Source organism: Ailuropoda melanoleuca, chromosome 11 (assembly GCF_002007445.2).
Source record: "Ailuropoda melanoleuca isolate Jingjing chromosome 11, ASM200744v2, whole genome shotgun sequence".
In the NCBI taxonomy this organism is placed as follows: domain Eukaryota; kingdom Metazoa; phylum Chordata; class Mammalia; order Carnivora; family Ursidae; genus Ailuropoda; species Ailuropoda melanoleuca.
In genome coordinates, this window is record NC_048228.1 from 1,259,783 (window position 1) to 1,282,123 (window position 22,341).

Genomic DNA, 22,341 nt, shown 5'->3' on the forward strand with positions numbered 1-22,341 from the left:
GGGGGCTCCCCCGTGTCCAATCTCACGGCCTTCACTCCGTCTCTTTGGTCTTGCAGCGGGCTCCCCCGTGTCCAGTCTACGTTTAGAAGGACAGTCCTGTTAGGAGCTCGAAGGTACCCCAGCGCCGGGGCGGCGGAGCCCGCCCGCCCCCCACCTGCATGCTCAGGCCGTCCCATTAGCATCCGTGATTCCTGGTAGCATTTTGGAGACTGTCAGCTCATGTGACATGGATCATGACGTGGTTCTGGGGTCCCTGGGGCCATGTTCAGCCGCAGGGCAGCATTTATGAGGCAGGTCCAGGACTCCGGCGAGGCCTCCTGTGCGTGGACCCCTCCTGGCCTTCTGTCCCTCCTCTGTCCTCTGTCTGACGCCTCATGCCCCTGCCCACCCTGCCCCTCTGTGTCTGGTCCTCTAGCTTGGAGCGCCCCTGGCACCCCGGCACCCGTTCCCTCTCCCTGCCCTCGCCCTTCTTCCCGGCCACCTCCACCCACCCCCTCGGCGTGCTCCCTGGCTCTGTGTGCGCCCAGGATGCCTGCTGCGGCGTGGGGAGGCCCCAGGGACCCGGAGCTCTGAGCTTGAATCCTGGACCTTCTTCTAAATGACTTTGCAGCTAACTTTGACCAAATTGCTCTGGATTTGGGATCTTGAATCGGGAAGCCGATTCAAGTGCTGGCCACATGAACACCTCTGCCCAGAAGTGCCCCCGAGTCCCTGGGGAGTTGTGGCTGTTGTTGGGGCCTCTGCATGTGAGGACCCTTCTGGCCTCTGCACTCTGGAGACGCAGCTGTCAGCTTCTCTGGCAGTGACCTGGGCACTTGCTAGCTGGTCCCAGTGACCCCTGGCCTCCCTCCTCAGGCAGGGAGATCACTGGGAGAGGCCTGGCTGCCTGGGAAGGCCGAGCCGGCAAGGGCCCTGCCCTCAGGGCTGCTGAACAGAGAGCAGGCTGAGCCTGGCAGCAGTCCAGGAAGGCTTCCCAGAGGAGGCAGCCCCTCTGGGGGAGTGGGCGGGCAGGGACATGGGAGAGCAGACCGCTGGCCTGCGCCCGGCTTTGCTTGCTTCTTCGGCCTGCGGCGCCCAAAGGCAGGGTGAGCGTGAGTGGGGCGGTGCCTGCTCCCCTGGGGTTTCCTCTCATCTTTCTCTTCATGCCAGCACCACCCAGGGGCCCTGTGCCAGCCTGCTCCGCCAGAGCCGGGGGCTTTGGGGGCCTGTGAGGGTACCTGGTGCGGGCACAGGAGCCAGCGTTCAAGGTCCCCGTTTGGGAAAAGCCTGGGGGCCTCCTCCTTCCAGCCCGCCCTGGGCCCACGTGTTCTGAGACCCGGAGACCCTCCCCCTGCACTCAGGGAAGGCAGGGTGCATCCCTGGTCTGTGCCGAGGCCATAGCAGCTGCTGTCCCTGGTAGACGTGCCCTGGGGTCCCTCTTCCCTACGCGCAGCTGGGAGCGGCACAAGCCTGACATTCCCGCTGGTGCCTTCGCCAGGCTGGCCCTTGGGCTGCGGCAGGCTCAGCCCGGCCAGAGTGTGCCTGGGCTGGGCTGGCGGTCCCTGGTCCCCGGTGCCTGGCTGCCAGCTATGTGGGCTCCTTCTCTTGCAGGTCAAGCAGGCTCTGGGCCTAAAAGGCCTGTTCCTCCGAGGCCCAAAGCCCAGCTCCCTGGACAGTCATGCTGCTGGGCGGCCCCTGCCTCGGCCTTCCGTTAGCCAGCGGCTCCTGCGGCGCACGGCCAGCGCCCCGACCAAGAGCCAGAAGCCGGGCCGCAAGGCCTTCCCGGAGCTGGTCCTGGGCACGCAAGACACAGGCTCCCAGGGGGAGGCCCGTGACGTGGCAGCCCCCTGCCCCGGCCCCGCTCTGGAAGCCTCAGCCCCGGAGGAGCCCGGCAGCCGCAGCCCCCGAGGTAAGGCGCCAGTGGGGAGAAGCCCGGCGCAGGGGAGTCTGGCCCAGGAGCAGCCCCCTTGTGCCCCTGAGGGCCCCGGGCCTGCTGGGATGGCCGCCACCTGCATGAAGTGTGTGGTGGGTTCCTGCGCTGGTGAGGACGCCGAGGGCCTGCGGCGGGGACGGCTGCCCAGCCCGGGGCCCACAGCTGTGCACGAGGCCATCAGCCAGCAGCCCCGTGCCCTGGCGGACTCGCTGGGGGTTCCCTGCACCAGCGCGGGGAGAGGCAGAGGGGCCCCGTGGCAGGGTCCGGGCGGCGGCTCTGTGTCCTCGGACTCCAGCGACCTGGGCAGCCCCGAGGTGGTCCCCCGCTGGCCCGAGAGTGCCCACAGGCAGGCAGGGGCCCTGCAGAGGGAGATGAATGCCTTGTTCGTTCAAAAGCTGGAGGAGATTAGGAGTAAATCCTCCGTGCCATCCACCGGTAAGACCAGACGCTCCTCCCCAGCGTCCTCTGTGCTGCCCCCGCACCGCCCCTCGGCATGGCCTGGGCCAGGCGTCCTCCCTGCCCTCTGCATCCAGAGCTGCTGTCTCCGTGTGCTTATCCTGGCTTCCCTTCCCACTGTTCCGCTGGCTTGCCTGGGGAGTCCCCGTAGCCCTCAGCACCCCCTCCCCATCTGATGGTGCCGATCCCCTAGGCCTCTTGTCCTCAAAGGCCCCCCTCCCCACAAGCCCCTAAGCGGCCGGGGAAGCGAGAGCAGGTCTGACTCCAGGTGCTGTGCGTGCTGACGTCCGGCCTTCTTCGCTGGCCTGCCCTGCCCGCTCCCGACGCCTTTCCTGAGGCCTGGGGGCTACTTCCAGCCAGGGCCAGGCTGCAGGTGTTCTCAGTCCTCTGAGAAGTCTGGTGGGTCGGTGGTGCCCTGCAAGGCAGCCCCCGAGACCCCCGACGGTGCCCGGCCCCAGTGCTTGCAGGGAGTGGAGTAGAAGGCGCCTGCCCCTCGGCCCTGGGCCTTCATTTCTGGCCTGAGCTGCGCTGAGCAGCTTTTGCGAGGTTGTGTGACAGGCAACAGCCTGACACCTTGTCAGGAAGCCCTAGCCTGGGGGGGGGGAGCGCTGAAAGCTGAGCCATTCCCCTCCCCCAGATCCTGATCCCACCCTGCACCCCGCCCAGCCTTGCTGTTTGTCTGTCCACCTGCCAGCCCCACCCACATGCTGACCACCCTGTTCTCCTTTCTGTCCCCACGCTGCCTCCATAGTTAGGGATTGAGAGCAGCCGAGTGCCAGGTAATGGGGCCCAGCCCCCGTGTGCCCTGTGCTGTCCCCAGCCCTGGCCTGTTGGGGGGCCCTGTGGACCCTGCCTGTGGGCACAGACCATCTGCTCCCCCCGCCCCAGCAGCAGCAGAGCCAGAGGGCAGGGTGGGGGCAGCTGTATGCACATGGAGGGGCCTGGCCGCTGAGGATTCTGTGGGCACTGTCCACGGGGGACGCGCCCAACACGCTCCTCTCTCTCTCGTCCACAGATACCTGCCCCTTCTCCGCGCAGAGGACGGGCTCCTCCCTAGGTGGCCTGGAAACCATTGCCGAGGAGCCAGCCCCGGGCACTGGCCCCCCTCCTCTGGTGGCTGCTCCCGCCAGCCCCTCCCTGGGAGGGCCCCCGTGTGCCTCAGGACCCAGCACCGAAGTGGCGAGCCCCCCTGCGGTAGCTCTGGGAGCTTCCGTGCCCTTCCAGCCCAGGACCCGAAGCAGAGGGGACATGGAGCCGGCCCCGGAAAGCCGGTGGAGGGCGTACAACGGCGGGGGCCCCGGGGGGGCGTGTGAGGGGGCCCCTAGCAGCCAGATGGTCAGAAAGGCTGAGAGGGAGGGGCAAGCGCCCTTGGAGCTCCCGGGCGGATGGCGGCTCCTGGCTGGGCCCTGCCCCACCGTGTACTCAGATGCCACGGGTGGGGACCGGCTGTGGCGGCGGCTGGAACCCGGCGGCCATCGAGACAGCGTGTCCTCGTCCTCCAGTGTGTCGTCCAGCGACACGGTCATTGACCTCTCCCTGCCGGGCCTGGGTCTGGGCCGTGAGAGTGTCTCGGGGGCTCCAGCCGGACGCCTGCCCCTGCGGCCCTGCTTGGCCCCAGCCACCCGCCTGGACCTGCCTGCTGTGACCAAGAGCAAATCCAGCCCCAACCTGCGGGCTGCCAGCCAGCTGCCCTCCGCACCGGAAGCGCTTCCGCCTCGTCCCCTGGCCCCCAGGCCGCCCTGGGGCCGCCTCCCCCTAGCGGGCCTCCGGGACTGCCCTGCAGCCGCCAAGTCCAAGAGCCTGGGGGACCTGACTGCTGACGACTTCGCCCCCCAAGTGGAGATCCCGGGCCGGGGCCTGGGCCTGGCCAGGGAGGGGCGGGCAGGGCGGGGGGTGCGGCGGGACGCCCTGACGGAGCAGCTGCGCTGGCTCACCGGCTTCCAGCAGGCTGGCGACATCACCTCGCCCACCAGCCTGACTGTTGCGGGGGAAGGGGTGCCTGGTCCCCCAGGCTTCCTGCGGCGCTCCTCCTCCCGTAGCCAGAGCCGCGTGCGCGCCATCGCCAGCCGGGCCCGGCAGGCCCAGGAGCGGCAGCAGCGGCTGCAGGGCCCGAGGGGACCCCCAGGGGAGGAGCGGGGCGCCCCCGAGGGTGCCTGCTCAGGGGGCCAAGGGGGTTGCGGGGACGTGCCAGCCCCCTCCAAGGGCTCCGCCGCCACCGGCCTTCTGCTCAGACTCTGACGGACTCCCCAGGGCGGACCCCAGCCACCCGCCCCTTGGCCCAGTGCTGCGATCCCAGCCGTGCTGAGCGCCCGCAGGAGTCCCGGCCCTCTGCCCCCCACCCCTCCCCCGGGGAGGAAGGGAGCCTGCCCAGGGTCTGGGCAGATTTCTCATGATGTTAAGATATATACGAGGGGTATTTAAATTTTCAGAGACAAAGCTTGTGCAGCATTAAAGTGGCGCCCAGCCCTTTCCCCGTCGTACCTGGTTTTCTGCAGCACGGGTGCATGGCCACGCGTGTGGCTTGCTGGGTGCTCGTTATGTCCACGGAGCGGCCCTGGGTGCTGCCCGTCCCTGCCCAACGACACTTGGCTTGCTCTGCACAAAGTCTGCTCTGTGTGGGACACTCACTCCAGACACCCAGACACAACTCCAATAAACACATTCTGGTTTGCTGCGGGTGGGGGGCACCCACCCACCCACTCCCCCTGGGACCACCTGACACGTGTTCCTGGGCCAGGGTCTGTGTGAGGACACCCTTGACCTCTGTCCACAGAGGGCTCGGTGGACTGGCTCCCCAGGGCCGGGACCTCCAGCCTCCAACATGCAGCCCCTGATCCCCCTCTCCCCGCCTCCCGGTCCCACTCTAGGGTGTGTGGGGTAACCCTGGCCGTGGGCAGGGACCCCAGGCCAGAGGACTCCCAGCTGGCTAAATGTACGCACTGTCCTCCCCTGGAGAAGGCGGGATGCCAGCCAGGCCACAAGGGGGTCTGTGTCTGGGCTTGTCCCCCACCCCGGCACCCGGCATCAGACCTCCACAGGCACCACCTGGGGTGCCAGCGGCCACCAAGGACCTCTGCGACAGGCAGTGCCCTTTATGCAGCGGGTTTGGCTGGGGAGGCCTCATGTCCCACCACCAGGATAAGCTCTGCTGTCTTCCCGATAAGGCCCGCGGGAAGGTGGGCGCCTGACACAAGGCTGGGCGTTGGTGGGTGGGCACGCTCCCCCTCACCGTGTCTTTCCGTAGCCTCCAGGGGCCTGTGCCAGCCACTTGCCCCATCTCAGCAAAGACCGGGTGGAGGGTGTCTGCTGGCCCCATGCACCTCTCAGAGCCACCAGCCCCCTCTTCAGGTACAGGGAGCGTGCTCATGGCAAGCTGTGCCGAGGCTGGGAGGGGCACAAGGCAGGGCATTCAGGAGCCGTGCCTGGCCTTTGGGGCCCCTAGAATCTGGGGGGCGTTGAAGGGGGGCACCAGGAGGAACCTCAGCCGGGGGGCTCTGGGCCAGAGCCGGGCTGGCTGCTGGGGCTCCCGGGGGTGGTGCCCTGCCTCATGAGCAGCAGGGGCCCATCCTTGTCCGGCCCTGGGTTGGCACTGCCTGCCACCACACAGTTACTTCCCAGGGGCCGGGCTTAGCACCTGGGCAGCCTGGGTCTGTCCCAGAAGGGTGCGTGGCGGCAGGGACGTCCTCCCCGTGTGGCTCTGCCCAGCTGACGTGGGGCTGGGACACTGCAGCCCCCCTGACGGCCAGGCTGGGCAGGTGGGAGGACCTGTGGGGGCATCTGGACATCGGGCTGAGCCAGGCTCTGGTTGGACTTCTTGAGGCCTGCTGGGTGTCCGTGCTGGGCTCCCCTGCACCAGGCAGGCCAGCGCCGCTCCCCCACCAGGAAGCAGGGAATGGAGGGTAGTCGGGCCGAGGGCCCAAGGAAGCCACACAAAGGTGGCCGTGGTCTGCTAAGCTGTGTAGGAGTGTCAGCTGCGGAGTGCAGGGCCAGACCGTGGTGGGGTTGAGGCAGGGGGACCCTTGTGGGGGGGGGTCGGGGTTAATGGGGACCCCCTGCTGGGCCACCGGGGGCCCTGAGGCTGGATGCCAGTGGGGGCACAGACCCGACCCGGCCAAAGCAGCAGCTGGGAGCCACTGCCACCTGGGGCTGGGGTGACACGTGTGTGGGTCGCTGGGGGGCCTGGAATGCTGCAGGAGCGGTCACGGCCCCACATGAGAGTGTGCACAGTCCGGGAGGGGGTCGGCCGCCTTCCGAGGCTGGCTCCCAGGTGACTGAGCAAAGCCCCCTCCAGCACAGGCACGGGCGGTAGTCCTGCGGCGATGCGGCGGCCATGGCTCTGGCCCACACCCTGCGGGAAGGGTCAGTGCTCAGCCCTCCCAGGGCCTAGCCCAGTGAGGTGCCTGCCACAAACAGGGCTCTGGGCTCGGCATCGGATCGGCTCCATCAGGCCCGAGAGCCCTTGACGGCCCTCCGTGGTTGCCGCCTTCAGTCCCGAGCGTGGCGCAGCCCGGCCCATCTGTCCCGGGTGCAGTGGGCTGCGGGTGCCCAGGACGACCTTCCCTGACAGCCACGCTGGCGGGGTGGGGGGCAGCGACGCAGGAAGCCACACGATGTCCGGCCTAGGGGCTCCAGCAGTGAGCGAGGGCGAGAGCCTGCTCCCGGCCGCCCCAGGGAAGGGCTCGCAGGGCCGCTCTCTGCGCAAGCACACGGCACGGTCAGACGTCACTCCAGCCTCTATTCGGTGCGCGCCGGGCCCCTGCTGACCTGCCGACGCGGGCGCGGATTTACATCTATAGGAATATGTGCATATATATATATATAAAAGATTATTTCACAGTTAAATATATTCCAATACGAGTGTCTCACTGGACAACAGTTGCGTCTCCCACCACGAACACGGCAGCATTAAAGACCCCAGCGCCGTAAGCGCCACTCTCACGCCTGGGCGCGCCTGGCTCCGAGTCCCGGGCGCGACAGCAACATTCTGATCGGAGCTTGGTTTCCCTGCTGAGGTCGAAATATATTCCCGACAAGCGACGAGCAGAACAGCCCGGCAGCGCAGGGCCTCACTCGGCCGGGACCTCGTACTTGAAGATGACACTGAAGAGCTGGCCGCCCAGCCGCTCGGCCAGCCAGGAGTTCTTGAGCACGGCCAGCTTGAGGCTCTCGCAGCGCAGGGCCGCGTAGTAGTTGGTGTGCACGGCACGGCCCATGCCCTCGATGACCACCAGGTCTGCGCCTCGCTCCCGAACCAGCACGGCCAGCCCCTTGTCCAGGCGGCTTCGGGGAGGAAGGGGCCGGTGAGGCGGGGGTGGTGGGGCCTCACCCCTGCACCGAGCTGCCCCCGGGGGACACCACGCCCTGCGTCCCCATAAGGGCAGCGACTGGCAAGAATGCCTGGGGCCCCCAGACCTCTGCTACGTCCCTGGGCTTAAATCACCATCCCCCCCACTGCAAACCGGGCCCGACGCCGCCTCTCTATGTGGGACTGATGAAATCCCCCTTCCTGGTTAACAGCAGGGGAGGAGGTCGGCCCCAAGAATCACTCCGGCCCCGGGCCGGCTCCCGATGGCCAGGTTCTCATGCTCTAGGATCCTCAGGGCCGACCCGGTCGTCTGAGCCAGGGGGCACGGGGGCGTCTGCTCCTCCACCAGACAAGGTACACCCAGCCCACGGTGCGGCCAGCGCGTCCCGAGCCCCCCGGCCCAGGCCCCCAGCCAAGGGCTGCTGCCTTCTGCTGCCGGGGGCGGGCGTGTGGGTGCGTCGAGTACCTGAGGTCCAGACACGGGGAGCTGGAGCCCGTCTGCATCAGCAGCAGCCTCTCCTCTCTGAGCGCCGAGCTGCCGAGCACAAGGGGTCAGTTGGCGCCCGGACACGCCCACCGTGCCCCCCCCTCTCCGGGCAGGACCCCCTGGCTCCCGGCCAGCTTACTAGACGATGGGGTCCATGGCCGCGATGTGCTCGGCCACGATGAGGGACTCGCAGTAGGTCACGTCATTCAAGGCGGGTCCCGAGTTGCACGCCAAGATGACCTGCGGCAGGACGCCCCGAGCTTTGTAGGGACCTTGGCCACAGCCCAGCACCGAGCCAGCCTCTGCTCGCCCGCCCACCCGGGGCTGCCGGCGGAGCAGCACGACCCCCGATGACCTCTCACTGCTCGGTGGCCTCCAGGAGGGCCGGCTCCCGGGTCGGGATGAAGACGGCCCCAGAACACTGCGGTCAGGCTGACCCGAGGTCCGTGGTGTGACCAGCCTCACCCGAACCTACCTGCCCCACACAGAGGCCACGACGGCGCCAACCCCACTGCGAGTGGTGGGCCCAGGGCAGGGGTCCCGCCGCAGCCTGGACGCTCACCTCCGTCCCTCTAGAGAGAAGCTCCCTGACAAAGGGGAAGACTCCCAAAATGACGTCTATTCCACTGTTATCTGCGAAAATTAAGGCACATTTGTGAGGGGGCCCCTGTAAGACAAAACCAGGACGTTCAGTCGGGAACAGCGCGTCCAAGCGTTGCAGACAGCTCCGTACTCCACACTCCCCGCAGGCCGAGGCTGAGGGCTGCCGGCTCCCACGGGTGCTGGGGTGCTGGGGGGGCAGGGCGCCTGTGCCTCTTCCAGAACCGCGGCCCCAGTGACCTTGGAGCCGCGGCCACTGGCCTAATGGTAGAGCCTGCAGGAGTCAGGCTGGAGCAGGGGGCAGGGAGCTCAGACCCCCCCCCCTCAGTGGCCAGGGGAGTGGGCTGCCACACGTAAGACTCTGGGAAGGCCCTCAGTGCAGTGCCCCCGGGCAGCCCCGCGCCATCTCCTGTGGCCCTCCCGGCCTCCCGGGCCTCCCTTGAGGGCGCGGCCTGGCACGGGGCGGGGTGGGGGGGGCGGGGCCGCCGTGTGTACCTTCAGCCTCTGAAGCCACTTGCTGTAGGAGTCCACGAGCCACGGCCGCTCTGTGGGACACAGGTGTGGTCAGCCACACCGTCCCCCGCAGGCACGCCCCCCCATAGCCCTGCCCTCGCTAGCTCCCTCCCCTGCAGGGCGGAGTTCCGGAGCAGGCCCGGAGCCCTGGGTGCCCCTACCTTGTAGCTTCATCTTCGCCTCCTCAAAGCCAAACTGGGGGTCAGATTCGAGGACGCTGCGTGGGGAAGAAAACGAGTCACAAAAAACCCCACACCTCAGCTTGCAGCATTCACTGGAGAGCCTGGATGAAGCCTTTCCCGAACCAGCCAAGCGTGCCAGGAACCGCAGCGGGGAGTTTTACAGGCTCTGGAGCCGCGGCGGTCTGGGCAACCCCCGTTCCAGAACACGGGCCGGGGGCGGGGGGAGGGGTCCCAAGTGCGTGGCAGCCTCTGGCAAGACCCTCAGTCAGCGCCAGCCTCACGTGGCACCTGCCCCAACGTGCCACCCGAAGGGACAGAGAGTGACAAGGGTGAGCGGGGGGAAAGGCTCTTCTCAATGTGGACCCAGTGAGGGCCAGGACAGGACACCGGGGGGGGGACAGAGTGCCCAGCAAAGGGAGAGGCTCTGCTCTGCGATGGGTGGGCTAGCTGGCAAGGCCCAGGGCTGGGTTGGGGTGCCACTGCCTCGGGGCCCCCGGGAACTCCTACAGCACCCTCAGACCGAGAGCCCAGGCCTGGGTGCTCAGGGGGCCCGGGGTGCGCCTTCCCACGTGAGTCCACAGGCTCCTTCGAAAGCACCTCCTTCGCCCAATTTCAAACATCAAGTATTGTTTGCTTCCTACTCCATCGTGCTAAGCCTGGGTTTGGATTTCTACGGCTGAAAACATCAGCCCCCAAATCCACGCCCCAGCTCTCCACGTGCCTGCTCTGAACAGGCTCTGCACAGCAGGGCCGGGAGAGCCGCCAGTCATTCCCGGGGCCACTCACGCCCCCAGCTATGCCCAGGGCACCGGGACCCCATCCCCCCGTTCCCCCACTGCCACCTCCTCGGGGGCCGAGCTGGGGCACCGCACGTGGCAGAGGGGGACAGGACGGGCCGTGGTCCTGAGCCCGAGCCAGAGTGAGCAGGCAGGGGAAGGGCTGAAGCATGGAAGGGCCGTGAAGGCTGCAGGCACCTACTCAGAGACAGCTTTCGCTCCCCAGTCGAAGACGTTCCCCGCCAGCAAACCTTTCACCAGGGCCAGCTGCCTCTCCTCCCAGCCCAAGGCATCCAGACAGCGGATCACCCTCGGGAAACACTTTAGTGCGACCCCGTTTTCCTTCTGCTTGACCTGTGGGGAGAGGCGAGGCACTCGTCAGGAGTGAAGGCGTGGCCCTGCCTCCCTCGGGCCCTCGGCAGACAAGGCAGAGCAGAGGGCGCCCTGCTGGGGACATGACCACAAACCCACCCTGAGGGGACAGAATGCCCAGCACTCTGTCACAGGAGCTCACATAAACCAGGATGTTAACGTGTGCTGACTGGGAACAGCGCAGCTGTGGATAGGACTCGGGCGGCGTCCGGGCCCACGCACACTTAAACCTCACGAGGGGGGCCCCAGTGTGGTCGTGCTGTGGCCCCGCAGGACAGAGAAGGGCCACGGCGCAGGACTCGGACCCTCATCGTGCCCAGCACGCCATCACCAGACACTCCGTCCAAGGGCAGGGGAGGCGGGAACAGGGTGCAGCGCTGGCTCTGAACCGGGTCGCCATCCCCAAGCACAAGCCGCCTGGGCAGAATGGCCCAAGGAGGAGGGTGGTGCCTCTTGGCCAGCTGCTGGGCTCTGGCTGGCTTGTTGCCTGCGAGGGCAGGACTGGCGTCCACAAACGCCAACTTTGAGAGAACAAGCCGACCCCACCAGGCCAGACACAGGCGACGCCTCCAACCCTCGGCTTGTTAGCAGGCGCTGTCCACCAAGAGGCCACCCCACACTCGTGGGAAGCAGGCCAGGTCGCGCCCCTGCTCCCTGTGCCCCCTCGCGGGTGCCAACCCAGCACGGTTAGGCGGCACTCACTTTGGAGTAGGGGTCTGGGAAGTTGAACTCATTCAGACAGTGCTCCCTCGTGTCCAAGAGGCTGCGTACGGTCAGGGTCCCGTAAGCACTGGGGAAGAGGCGGGGGAAGGGCAGCTCAGGGGGTCGACGGCCAAGCACGTGGCCCACCATCGCCTCTGTCCCCAAGGGCATCTCCGCGGTGCCGGGCCGGCACGGGAGCATCAGGCAAAGCAGCAGAGCGGCCCAGAGCGCGTGGGGGTGGAGGGATGGGAAGCGGCCCACAGCAGTACCGGGGGCGGTGATCGGGAGCCCGGCCCACAGGCGGAGTGCGCTTTCCCCGCAGAGGTGGCCGCCTGCACGTCTGCGCCTGGGGCCATGGGACACTCACAAGGGCTGGTGCCGCAGCGTCTGCAGTTTGCCCCAGTACTTCTGCCGGAACTTCTCCGCCCTCTCCGTGGCATCCACCGAGCCCGGCTGGCTGGCCACAGCACGCTTCACCACCTGCCGAGCACAGGGCACTCAGCACAGCCCTGACCTCGGCCCGGCCAGGGCCGTGGTCTGGGCACGTCCCCATGCACAGGGCCATGGCCACTGGCGGTGTCCCGGGGGCTTTCCCCTGCGGGGTGGGAACGGGGTCACCGCTAGCCGCCAGCCCAGGCTTGGAACCACATGGCCCGGGACGAGCTCTGGCTGTGCCGGGGGAATGGTGGCTCAGGACCACCCTCGAAGGCTGCACAGGGTCCGCGGCTGGGGGCCTCACTCTGAGGATAGAGCCCAGGGGCCTGTGAGGCTTGAGGAGAGACGCTTGCTCCCCGGGGGCCGTGAAGGCCTGAGATGCGACCCACCAGAGCCTGGAGTCCAAGTGCAGGTGCCCCGACCCTGCACACACCGTGTGCCTTTGAAGAAATGCCGCCACCAGCACGGATTCGGCGCGGTTGTGAGAGACGGGCCTCGCGGGAGCACGCCCCCACGTGCGGACCCAATAAACCCCTGGGGTCACGTTTACACCTGAGGAATAGGAATCACCCCTCAAACTCCAGCGCAGACCCCACGGCCACTGGAGCACACCCCCCCCTCCTTCACCACACCTGTCGCTTGCGCCTCGGGAGCCCTAGGTTTCCAGAGATGCCTGTCTCTCGTCCCCAGGGGCGCCCGGCCCGCCCCGAGCCCTCACCCCGTCCAGGGCCTCCTCGAAGCAGGTGAGCCAGTACTTGCGGGCCAGGGCGTCGTCCGTCAGGTCGACCGTGTCGGGCACATAGGAAGATGGGTCCAGGAGGAGTGGCAAGTTGACCAGCGGTCGCTCCAGCCGGTCCATCTCCAGCAAGTCAAACTGGGAGGGCAAGAGGCGGTGTGTGCGTCGGCTGGGTGGTTCCAGAAGACTGAGACCCCTTGTGCGAGTCTTAGAACTTAGGACCGGATGAGGCCGCAGCAGACAAGCCGTTCTTCTCGGACCCCGTGCACCCTCCTTGCAGCCCTTCCCGGCCTCGGCACCCAGAGCCAGGCTCCCCGGATCCCGAGTCTGCCCAGCCACACAGAGGCCACCTCCCTCCCACGTGTGCACCTTCTCCCCAGAGGCTCTGCCGGTGTTCCTGCCAAAGGGTGGCCCCGTGGCCGGGGGCTCCCGCACCAGCGTGTGCCCCTCTCCCCCCAACACGGGCTGCACTTCCAGACCCTGTTCCTCCTGCTCCGGGCTCCGCAGGCGCGGCCCCCACTCACTGCCCAGGAGGCTCTAGTTTTGTGACTCCCGTGGTACAGCGCCCACGGCAAGGCTGCGGGGACTCCCCAGGCGGGCAGTCCAGGCTCCCACACTGGCTCCTTCCTCTCCACAGCACGGGTGCCCATCACACAGCCTGGGACTGAAACCAGCCGGGGAGGCTGCGCCGAGGCGGCGGGGCCCCGTCATGCCCATCGTGCTACCTGTGACCGCCAGCACCGGGCACGCACTCCAGTCGCTCCAGAAGGAGCGGTCACTCGGCTAGCTGGTGTTTTAAGTTTTACGTTGTTAGGACAAAGCTGGTGTGTGCGCCAGCCCCGGTCCTCGAGACCTGCTCACAACTCCCTCGGCGCACGCCCGGTGGCCCTCTCCCTGTTCTCTAGGGAAGGGCCAGCCACGCCGCCGCACGCCCCACGCAGCCCTTGTCCGCCGGTGGCGATGACCGGCAGGCTCGGGGGTGAGAAGCCGGTGTGCTCCGCGCGTGGCGTCTGCACAGGAGCTGCCACTTGGGGGACACGCTGGCTTTCGGGATGCCCCAAATGACGGGAAGCTCAGCCAGGAGACAGCTGGTACATTCCCAGGCGATGCAGGAAAGTGGATGGTCACCATGTCTAGGGCCTCGGCCCGGTCTTCAGGGGCTTCCCCGCTACCTGCCAAGCAGTTCAAACCTCAGCTTTGCCTTCGTCGGCTCCACACACCCCGTGTGCAGCGGGGCCTCCGCCCGCCTCACAGGCCACACGCAGACCCAGCGCGACGGGTGCGTAGGCGGACAGTGCGGGCGGGGAACGAGCCGGCACACACAGCAGCTCTGACACGCCTTCCCTGCTCACGCATCCATCTGGCTTTACGATCCTAAGGCAGGAATCCACAAATCAGAAGTCGGGGATCAAAGATGCAGAGACGCTTTGCGTGTCAGTCACCTGCTCCGGCCAGGCCCGGGGCAAGGGGCCCGGAGGGAGTTCTCCCCAGGGTGGTCAGGACTGAATGTCGCGAGCCTCAAAACGCTTACGCCGACTAGGAAGAGAAACTGCGTCTATAACCGAAAGTCAGCTCTGCATCCGAAAAGCCAGCAGGCTGGTCCTGAAGGAGGCGGCACTGTGACTCGTGTGCCCAGACTAGCTGCCTGGACTCGTCCAGTGGGTTCTCCAGCCCAGTGCTGAGCTCTGCTAAGTGCTCAGAGACTTACAACAGTAACATGCCACTTGGAGGGACGTCCTCAGCCAGCCTGTGATTTCCCCAGGACGGGCAGGGCAGCAGCGTCCTGTGTCTGGCTGACACTGGTCCTGGTGGGAGACCCTGTATGCCCGCTCAGCAGGCCGGAGGAGCCCTGCCCAGTTACGCGGGCGTCTCCCCAGCTGGGCATTGAGGAATGGGCAGGAAACTTCCAGGACAACAGACTCTGTCCTTCCGTCCAGTTTGAAACCATCAGGCAGGGAACACGATCTAAGGGAAGGGGCCTGGGCTGGTGCCTGAGGCTCTGGGTTTAACCCTGACCCTGCTGCCAGTGACGTCACAATCCTGGGGAAGCGCATCCCGTGCTCTCCCCGCAAACACGGGGACTGGACTGCACGGTCTTGGGGCTCCCGTGGAACGTTTGGAAAACACAGAAGTGCTAATAGCCTGAGGAGGGAAGAAGCAAGCGCCCGTGCTTCTCAGCTGCCTTGATGTCCACAGTCGGTCAGTGGCCAGTCTGCTCCCGGAGAGGGGGTGTCGGAACCTGACCCCACCAAGGGCCCCGCACTTACGGTGCCGCTCCTCGCCCGCTGCGTAGGGCAGAGCTCCGGGGACGAGCTCATCAGCCCGGAGCTGCCTGCGTAGTTCTCTCCCCAGCTGTACTGGTTAGGGTCTGGATGGGGGAAAACCAGGGGTCACTCCAGGGGTACCACGTTGTGCCCACACCCCAGGATAGCCCGACCGCCACGGAAGGTCCCCCGCAGCACCAAGGGAGACTGGAGCTCTCTCCCTAGTGGTCTCTCTCCCTAGTGCTGAAACCCCGTAAAATGATTACTTGGACCTTTCCAAGCTTCTTAGAGCTGCCTGCCCCGCCCTTTCCAATCACACCCTCCAAGTGGCCTTCAAAGAGGGCAGGCTGCCGAGGCACGAGGCACGTTCCCTCGCCCTTGTCACCCACAGGCCACGCCCCCGCCCGCCGTAGTCAGTCACGCGGCACACAAGTGCCCCGTCGGAAGAGCTGCTGCAGAGGGCTAGCTGCCCACCCCCACCCCCGCCATGACAACTTCAGAGGGAAACTGAAGGCGGTGGGCCAGCGTCTCCCCGGGAAGGTCACAGATCCGCTCGCACGGGCTCCGCAGCTTCTCGCTCCCCACGTGCCCTGCGCTGCCCAGACATAACACTGCCGCGGCCGCTCGACTCACTGTCTTGTTCTGCTCCTTTAAGAAACGCTCCGATGGCTCCCAGGTAGCCTTCGTGCCTCAGGAATAGGGCCTGGACTTCCCCCTGCCAGGCAAAACCCCACCTGAGCTGGCCTCGCCCTCACACGAGGTGACGGCTGGGCAGTTCTAAACCAAGCCGTTGCAGACGGCCTCTCTCTACGCGGCAGAGGCTTCCGGAAAAGTCCGCAATGCACTTGTCAACGAAATCGCATTCAGCGCAGAAGTTAAAGGCTTGTCATTTGGAGAAACCTGAGGGTGAGTAACTTCTTCCACAAAACAGCACCCACCCAGTCCCCCCACCTGCAGGCCCAGCCCAGAGTGGTCCCGCGGAGCAAGTCTCAAAGCTCAGCTCGTCCACGGGGGAGACGACCCCCAGCGTGCTCTCTGCTGGCATCGTGCCCAACTCCAGGACGGCCACGGCGCCCAGGAGCAGGACGCTGGAACCGCCAGACGAAAGGGGCAGGGGCCCGAGAAGAGCCGGCGGGGGGCCCCCCTCGCCCCGGCCGCCGGCTCCAAAGACGCGAGGGCCCCGGGGAGGAGCACCGCTGGCCATGGCGACGGGGCGGCGGCGGAGCTCAGCTACCTTGGAGAAGAAGTTGATGCTGTAGGTGATGGTGCGCATGGTGACGGGGTGGCCCCGGATGAAGAAGCCGCCAAAGTACACGCGGTCCAGGCGGTGGAGCTTGGCGTGCAGGCAGGCCAGCTGCCCGATGTCGTTGCTGATCATGTGCAGCAGGCTCTTGGCCATGTCCTCCTTGCAGAACTCTGGGGGCACAGGCAGGCGCTGCCGGGCGAGGCCGGGCCGCGAGGGGGCCGCCAGCGCGCGGAGGGCGTGGGGGGCAGGTACCTCTGTCGGCTGTGGCCGACTTCCCGAAGCTGCTGGCGATGAGGTTGCCGCTCAGCCCCAGGGTCTGGTGCGCCCCGCCGTAGATGTCCTGCACCAGCATGTCCACGTTGCTGTGCTGGCCCTTGGAGGCCAAGTGCAGCAGCTCGTCGAACTTCTGTGGGGACAGGGCGGACACAAGTGCGTGCGCTGCTGGCATCCTTTCAGCTCGCGGAGCAGTCCGCGGCGGGCGGGGGCAAGAGGACCTCCTGCGTCCCGGGACGGAAGCGGGGAGGAGGTAGGCGGGTCTCCGCGGCCGCCCCCCACCCCCCATCCCAGGCGAGACCGGCGGCTCGGACAGCCGTCCTGGGGCAACCGAGAAACACCCAGGGCAACCGAGAAACACCGCCAGGATGAGGCCGGGGGAGGAGCTGCTTCCCCAGCCACCCCGCCAGCCGCAAGCCTCGGGGCTCAAGGCCGCCAACCCTCTCCTGAGAAGGTCCAGGACATGGACTTTGAGCAGAGCCAGCGCTGGGATACCTTTGTTTTGGTGAGCAGAGCCCCGAGTCCCCAGAAGGTGCCACCTCCAATGGAGCTGCCACCGATCCACTCAAACCTGTCCTCGGTCTCCACCTGGGGTGAGGCAAGGGCGGGCGAGTGAGAGGGTGGGCCCGCGGCGTGGTGGCTCGGGGCGTCCGCGCACACGGGGAACACCATTCCTGAGGGCCGAGTCTGGGCCGCCGCCTTCCCCCGGACAGCCCACACGGGCCCCCACCAGGCAGCCGCACGCCCGTGATGCCAGAGCCGGCGGGAGTCACCCCGCTGTGCCCCCGTGGCCTGGCCTGCCTCAATAGACGGGGGGTACCCCGGTGATCCTTGCCCGGCAGCCACGCCGGGCCCTGCGAGGCGCACCTCACCTTCACAATAGAGACTCCGGAACCGATGTTGACCAGCAGGTACGGGAAAATGTTGGGGTGATTGGTCTGGAATCGAAACTCGGGGTCGGAATCTTTCTGATACACGAAGGCCTCGTGTGGGATGTTCTTCAGCACAAAGTTGCAGCCTTTAATCAAACACGTCATCACGTCCTCCTTGTCCACTCTGCAAGGGACGGAGCCTGGCCACTGAACACGGCATGGGCCACGGAAAGCACCTGTGCCGTGGCACGTGGCTTGGGCTGGTTGGGCCCCAGGGTCCCTCCTGGATGCGCTGTTCCTGGCCGGGCCGTGCTCAGCTTCCGCCTCAGAAGGCATGCATGGCTCTCAAACACGCAACTGACACAGCAACTCATGCCGACCCCTTCCCCTCCACCCTGCAAATGGCTTCAGACAGGACAGCCGTACACGCCTGAAGACCCAGCCCTCCGCTGCAGTGCGCGGCCCCTGCCTCGGTCCCCATGCGGGCTAAGCCGTCAGGAACCTCTGCCCCAGCAGCACAGGGAGCGCTGCTGCAGGAGCAGGGCCCCCTTCCGTCCTTGCTGGCCCCTCAGGCCTTCCTAGGTTTTGGCCACCAGAAGCCTCCTGCCAGCCCACCCAGAGTCTAGTCCCAGAGCAGGTCGAGTGTGGCCACTTCGGAGCCTGACCCCAAGGCCAGCAGTCCCTGCACCCTCCAGCCCGTGGCCCCCGCTGACCTCAGCCGCAGCTTCTCTTCGATGAGGTCCTTGAACTTGTAGGCCCCGCCCCCGGTTGCCTGGATGACCTTCGTCTCTGTGTTGACAAGGTGGTCTTTGATGAAGTCCAAGCAGGCTTCTATGTAGGTGTTCTCAAACTTGACAAAGTGCAGTCTGGCAGTGACCTCCTCCTGGACGGAGATCTCATAGGGGGGCTCGTGGTCTTGCTCTGCGTCCTGGGGATACAGGGTGGGGTCTGCGTGCTGCCCTTGGGGAGGGGAAGATGTGGAGATGAGGGCCCTGAACACTCACAACTCTCTGGGCTGCGTCCAGGTGGGAGGCGGAGGCGGGGGGGGGCGGGGAGAGACCGCGCTTCCCGAGGAGCCGGTACAGGTGCTCCCGCCAGGGTCCCGGATGGAAGGGGGTCTGAGTGAGGGAGCAGGGAGGGATTTGAGTACTAGGAACGTCCAGGAAGCTAAGCTGATGTGGGGGGGGGGGCAAAGAGAAAATGAGAGCCTCCTGCGGCCTGGGGCAGCCCCCCGCCTGCCAACCCAGCCCACCAGGCGGCTCACCTTGCCCGAGTAGTCGAAGGACCGCACTCTGGCAACTTTGTGCTGCACGGTGGAGTAGTAGGCCAGCTTGGTCAGCGAGCCCCCTGCGGGGGAGACACAGACGGAGCGAATTCAGGGGCAGGACGGGAGGGACTGAGGCTCTTCGGTGCACATGGTCTCCTCTGCCACACTGGGTCCTGTGCATACAGCGCTCGGTGTAACTTGAACCTAAAACTCTGTGGGGCACCAACCAGAGGAAGGGAATCCACTGTGAGACCCAAACACTCTGCTGTCTTTGAGAAAGCCTGCTCCATCGCTGGCCCCAGACCACACTGGGCTTGAGCCTGTCCATTTCCCCTCTGCATCAAGTCCTAGAGGAGAAAGGAAAGCGTCCTGTTTCCAGGAGGCCTCAGTGATCATTAGTGGTTCAGAAAAATTCTGTTTCAAACTCTCATCTTGAAAAGGACTCAAAGGAAGAAGCTGGCAAGTGCACTGTTTCCACTGACTTGAGCACTCCTGACCGGCCGTGGTAACAAGGGGGAAGCAATAAAAGGAGTATTTTCCCGGAGTGGACCGGCAGACGAGAGGGCTGCTTCACCAGGAACATTCGAGCTGCCCACCCTCTCACAGCTCTGGGCTGGGAGGCCACACAGGCGGTAGCAGGGTCTCCTCCCCCTGGCCAGCCTTGGGAACGCCCCGGGGAAGCCCAGCATCAGGAAGCAGAAAAGGCCTTTATTTGCCTGAAACACGTCTCAGGACCACTTCAAAAGACGTGCCGAGCAGTCACTTCCACCTGCAGAGTGAGGCGGCAGGTGTGTCTGTGCGCGACTCCACGATGATGGGGAAGGGGAGCAGAAGACTCGGCAGAACGGCTCTGAGACCCACCCGGTTCTCTCGGGCTGGCCCAGGGGAGGCAGAGCCCTGTCTGACGGGAGGCTGAAGCTAATCTCTCGCGGTTCCTTTGTGACACGATCCCAAGGGAACATACGAGAAACACCCTCGGCAGGAAACATCCGAGGGCTGAGGCTCGGCCAGGTAAGAGAAATCTGCTGCCAGGAGCCAGTGTTGGGAGCCTGCCCTCCAGAGCAACCCGCCAGCAGCGTGACCAGGGCCTCCCAGCTGCGACCTACCCTTGGTGAGCCCTGCTCCGTACGCCCGGGGAACAGGCTTACTCCCATCCCTAGACCGTGGGCTTCAGAGGCAGAACTTGGTCTTAAGCCTCCTTATCCGCCCTCCCTGCCCCCAATCCCAGCCTGGCCCGGAGTGTCCTTCACTCTGAATTAACTGTTTCCTAAAAAGACAAGCAACGCAAAGGGATGAAGAAATACTTTGAGAAACTTTTCAAAAGTTACTATAAATGCCCCCTGCCCCGCCCCGGTCATGGAAATCCAGTTTCAGGTTGTGTGTTCTTTTTTTTTTTTTTTTTTAAGACTTTATTTATTTATTTGACGGAGAGAGAGAGAGCCACCAAGAGAAGGAACACAAGGCAGGGGGAGTGGGAGAGGAAGAAGCAGGCTCCCAGTGGAGGAGCCTGATGTGGGGCTCGATCCCAGAATGCCGGGATCACGCCCTGAGCCGAAGGCAGATGCTTAACGACTGCACCACCCAGGCGCCCCCAGGTTGTGTGTTCTTTACGTGAGCTTTAAATCACGAGGTGTTGGGGTTTGTGGGAGCTACGCTGGGAGGCAAGTCGGTGTCTGTGTGCCACACCATGCACCCCACATGGGGCAATGCCCAGCAGCCCAGACATGTCTGCCTGCAACCTCTGGGGAGGGAAGTCAGGGGTCTGGGAGGTGAGTGGGGACATGCGGAGCAGGGCGGTCAGCCGGAACTGTAGTGAGCTCACAGAGCAGAACGGCAGGGGCCCCGGGAGAGCAGGAGAGCTCATCTGTTCTCAGGCTCCCTTGGATTTGATGAATGCCAACCCAGCCCCAGCCACAGGCCCTGGCATGTCACATCTAAGAGGTGCAGTGACCAGGCTGGTGAATGCATACAGCCCTGTGCTCTCTGGTGGACGCCAAAGCCTCCCGGGTCCGGGGCCAGGAGCACCCTGACCGAGAGCAGTCTGCCCGCGTCCCTTCTCCAGCCCCTGAGCCAAGACCTCCCCGCCTGTCCAGACCTACGGGGCCTGGCACAGGGCCGTCCTCTCTTCCACCTTCTGGGCCTGTCCTTCCACTTTGGGCACCAAGGGGGACAGGATACCCCAGTCTGTGTTGACAGACAGAATATCCCCGGTGCTTTCAAAGTGGGGAATCCACTCAGCTGACATGAGTGTCCGAGACAGGAAAAGGCCTGCCAAGAACACAGAGCAGCTGAGCTTTCCTGGATCAAGAGGCTTGGGTGAGGGAAGAGGAAATGGGAGAAGCCTGTTTTTAAAGCAGACTGTTGACAGGCACCGTGACTGGTGCATTCAGGGCTGAGGACCCACACCCAGTGGTGACCTCCCACCAGCCCCGGGAATGAACACAAGGTCTGTCCTTCGTAACAATGAACGTGTCCTTTGGAGAAACACAGACATGGGACCCAGACCCAGGGGAACCTTCAAAGAGGGGAAATGAATGCTGACACTAAAAATATCCTTGAGCGTCCTTGTGCCCAGGAACCCCGCCTGGGCTTGGCGCCGGGACCCCCTGGAGCCGGGGCACAGCTTCCTGGACTGCCTGCACTCTGTGGCTACAAGCTGGCCCCTGGGGGCCACATAGAACATCTAACGTAAACCCCGTGTCAAGCCAATTTTCAGCTGCTCTTCAGAAATGCCAAGTGCCAACTCATCCCAAGGAGCAGCACCCCAAGTGTAAGTGCAGCACAACCAAGTCTGGCCCTCGGAGCACACACCCGACTGGGCCATGGTCACATGGAGGCATGGGCAGGTCTCAGAAGATGCACAGAGCATGGCCCTGAGAGGCCTCCTGGGAGGCCTGGCTGTGGAGGACCCCCTCAGCTGGGCCTCTAAGCTTGCCCTCGCCAGCCCAACATGCAATTGAGCATGAAGTTTTATCAGGTCCCACACTCATTGTGCACCCTGTTCCACACGGAGTCGTTCTCACACCTGCCACCAGGTCAGTGCCCCCCAGCACCGCCCCTCACAACCCCAGGGTCTGCAAGGTGTGAACGCAGGATCCAGCCCACCTTTTCATGGCCCCCACCTCCCTGGAGGACGCCCTCCCCCACCCAAGCCCCAGATACTAAAGTGACTCTCAGGAACAGGGGAGTGGAGACAGCATCACATTCACGCAGCTGCAAGGGGATGCCAGGTCCGCCAGGACGTCCCAACTTGTTCCAGGAGAGGAGCACACTTGTCCACCTTCAACAGGTCAGGTGTCTCACAAGTGGCTGGGGCTGCCCTGCTGGGACCACGTGCAAATGCCTACACCCGGGTGTTGCAAGGTGCAAGCAAACTGAGGCCCCGGCAGAGGTGTGGGGGAGGGCAGGTGTGCGAGGCCACCCTGGCCTGCTCCGGGAGCCTCATGCCGCAGGGCACAGCCTTCCATCCCCTGTGTGGACACGGGCAGAGCAGCCGAGTGCCAATGCTGACCAGATTCCAGGCCCACCTGGCCGCTGACGGCCGGTGACCTTAAACAACTTAGTTCACCTCTCTGCCCTTAGCGTCCTCATCTGTGAAAGGGGGCTACTGGGAGGTGTCGGGCCAGTGCGGGATAAGGGTCTGGGGCGGGACTGGTGCAGGAGGGTCAGGCAGAGGCTGGGCGGGGACCTGGGGGCACCCCTGAGGGACGCGCGGCACAGAAAAGCTTTTGAGGGCTGCCAGCAAGGGCCCCAAGGTCCACATCCAGGTCCTCCAAACTCCCGCCAAATGTCAGTCGTCCAGAAACAGAGGCTGCAGCGGGAGGGCTTAGGGCTGGGCCGGGGCGGGCAGCTCGCCGAGGGTTCCCGCGGCCGGACGCCTGGACGCCGCGGCGCGGCCCCACACCGCGGGCCCCGCGCCCCTCTCGTGGCCCGCACAGGCCTC

The 22,341-nt window shown here is 65.5% G+C and overlaps 2 protein-coding genes across 4 annotated transcripts in view; one reads left to right on the top strand and one right to left on the bottom strand.

Annotated features, from left to right (window-relative positions):
* Positions 1-4,988, top strand: part of PLCH2 (phospholipase C eta 2) — a 64,662-nt gene extending 59,674 nt beyond the window's left edge. Inside the window, exons 22-23 of one of the 2 annotated variants that reach the window (XM_034671596.1) lie at positions 1,591-1,888; positions 3,384-4,988. In XM_034671596.1, the coding sequence (XP_034527487.1) occupies positions 1,591-1,888; positions 3,384-4,606 (1,521 nt within the window). In that variant the 3' untranslated portion in view covers positions 4,607-4,988. The remainder of the gene's footprint in view (positions 1-1,590; positions 1,889-3,383) is intronic. The other variant, XM_034671597.1, reaches the window with a different exon arrangement.
* Positions 4,989-7,194: 2,206 nt separating this feature from the next.
* Positions 7,195-22,341, bottom strand: part of PANK4 (pantothenate kinase 4 (inactive)) — a 15,607-nt gene continuing 460 nt past the window's right edge. Inside the window, exons 2-19 of one of the 2 annotated variants that reach the window (XM_034671279.1) lie at positions 18,396-18,478; positions 17,845-18,059; positions 17,132-17,315; positions 16,755-16,847; positions 16,239-16,392; positions 15,975-16,156; positions 15,374-15,455; positions 14,744-14,844; positions 12,459-12,614; positions 11,673-11,785; positions 11,306-11,393; positions 10,434-10,585; positions 9,435-9,490; positions 9,256-9,305; positions 8,723-8,827; positions 8,300-8,400; positions 8,140-8,208; positions 7,195-7,648 (exon numbers count right to left, since the gene is read on the bottom strand). In XM_034671279.1, the coding sequence (XP_034527170.1) occupies positions 7,435-7,648; positions 8,140-8,208; positions 8,300-8,400; positions 8,723-8,827; positions 9,256-9,305; positions 9,435-9,490; positions 10,434-10,585; positions 11,306-11,393; positions 11,673-11,785; positions 12,459-12,614; positions 14,744-14,844; positions 15,374-15,455; positions 15,975-16,156; positions 16,239-16,392; positions 16,755-16,847; positions 17,132-17,315; positions 17,845-18,059; positions 18,396-18,478 (2,198 nt within the window). In that variant the 3' untranslated portion in view covers positions 7,195-7,434. Of the gene's footprint in view, positions 7,649-8,139; positions 8,209-8,299; positions 8,401-8,635; positions 8,828-9,255; positions 9,306-9,434; positions 9,491-10,433; positions 10,586-11,305; positions 11,394-11,672; positions 11,786-12,458; positions 12,615-14,743; positions 14,845-15,373; positions 15,456-15,974; positions 16,157-16,238; positions 16,393-16,754; positions 16,848-17,131; positions 17,316-17,844; positions 18,060-18,395; positions 18,479-22,341 lie in introns of both variants that reach the window. The other variant, XM_034671278.1, reaches the window with a different exon arrangement.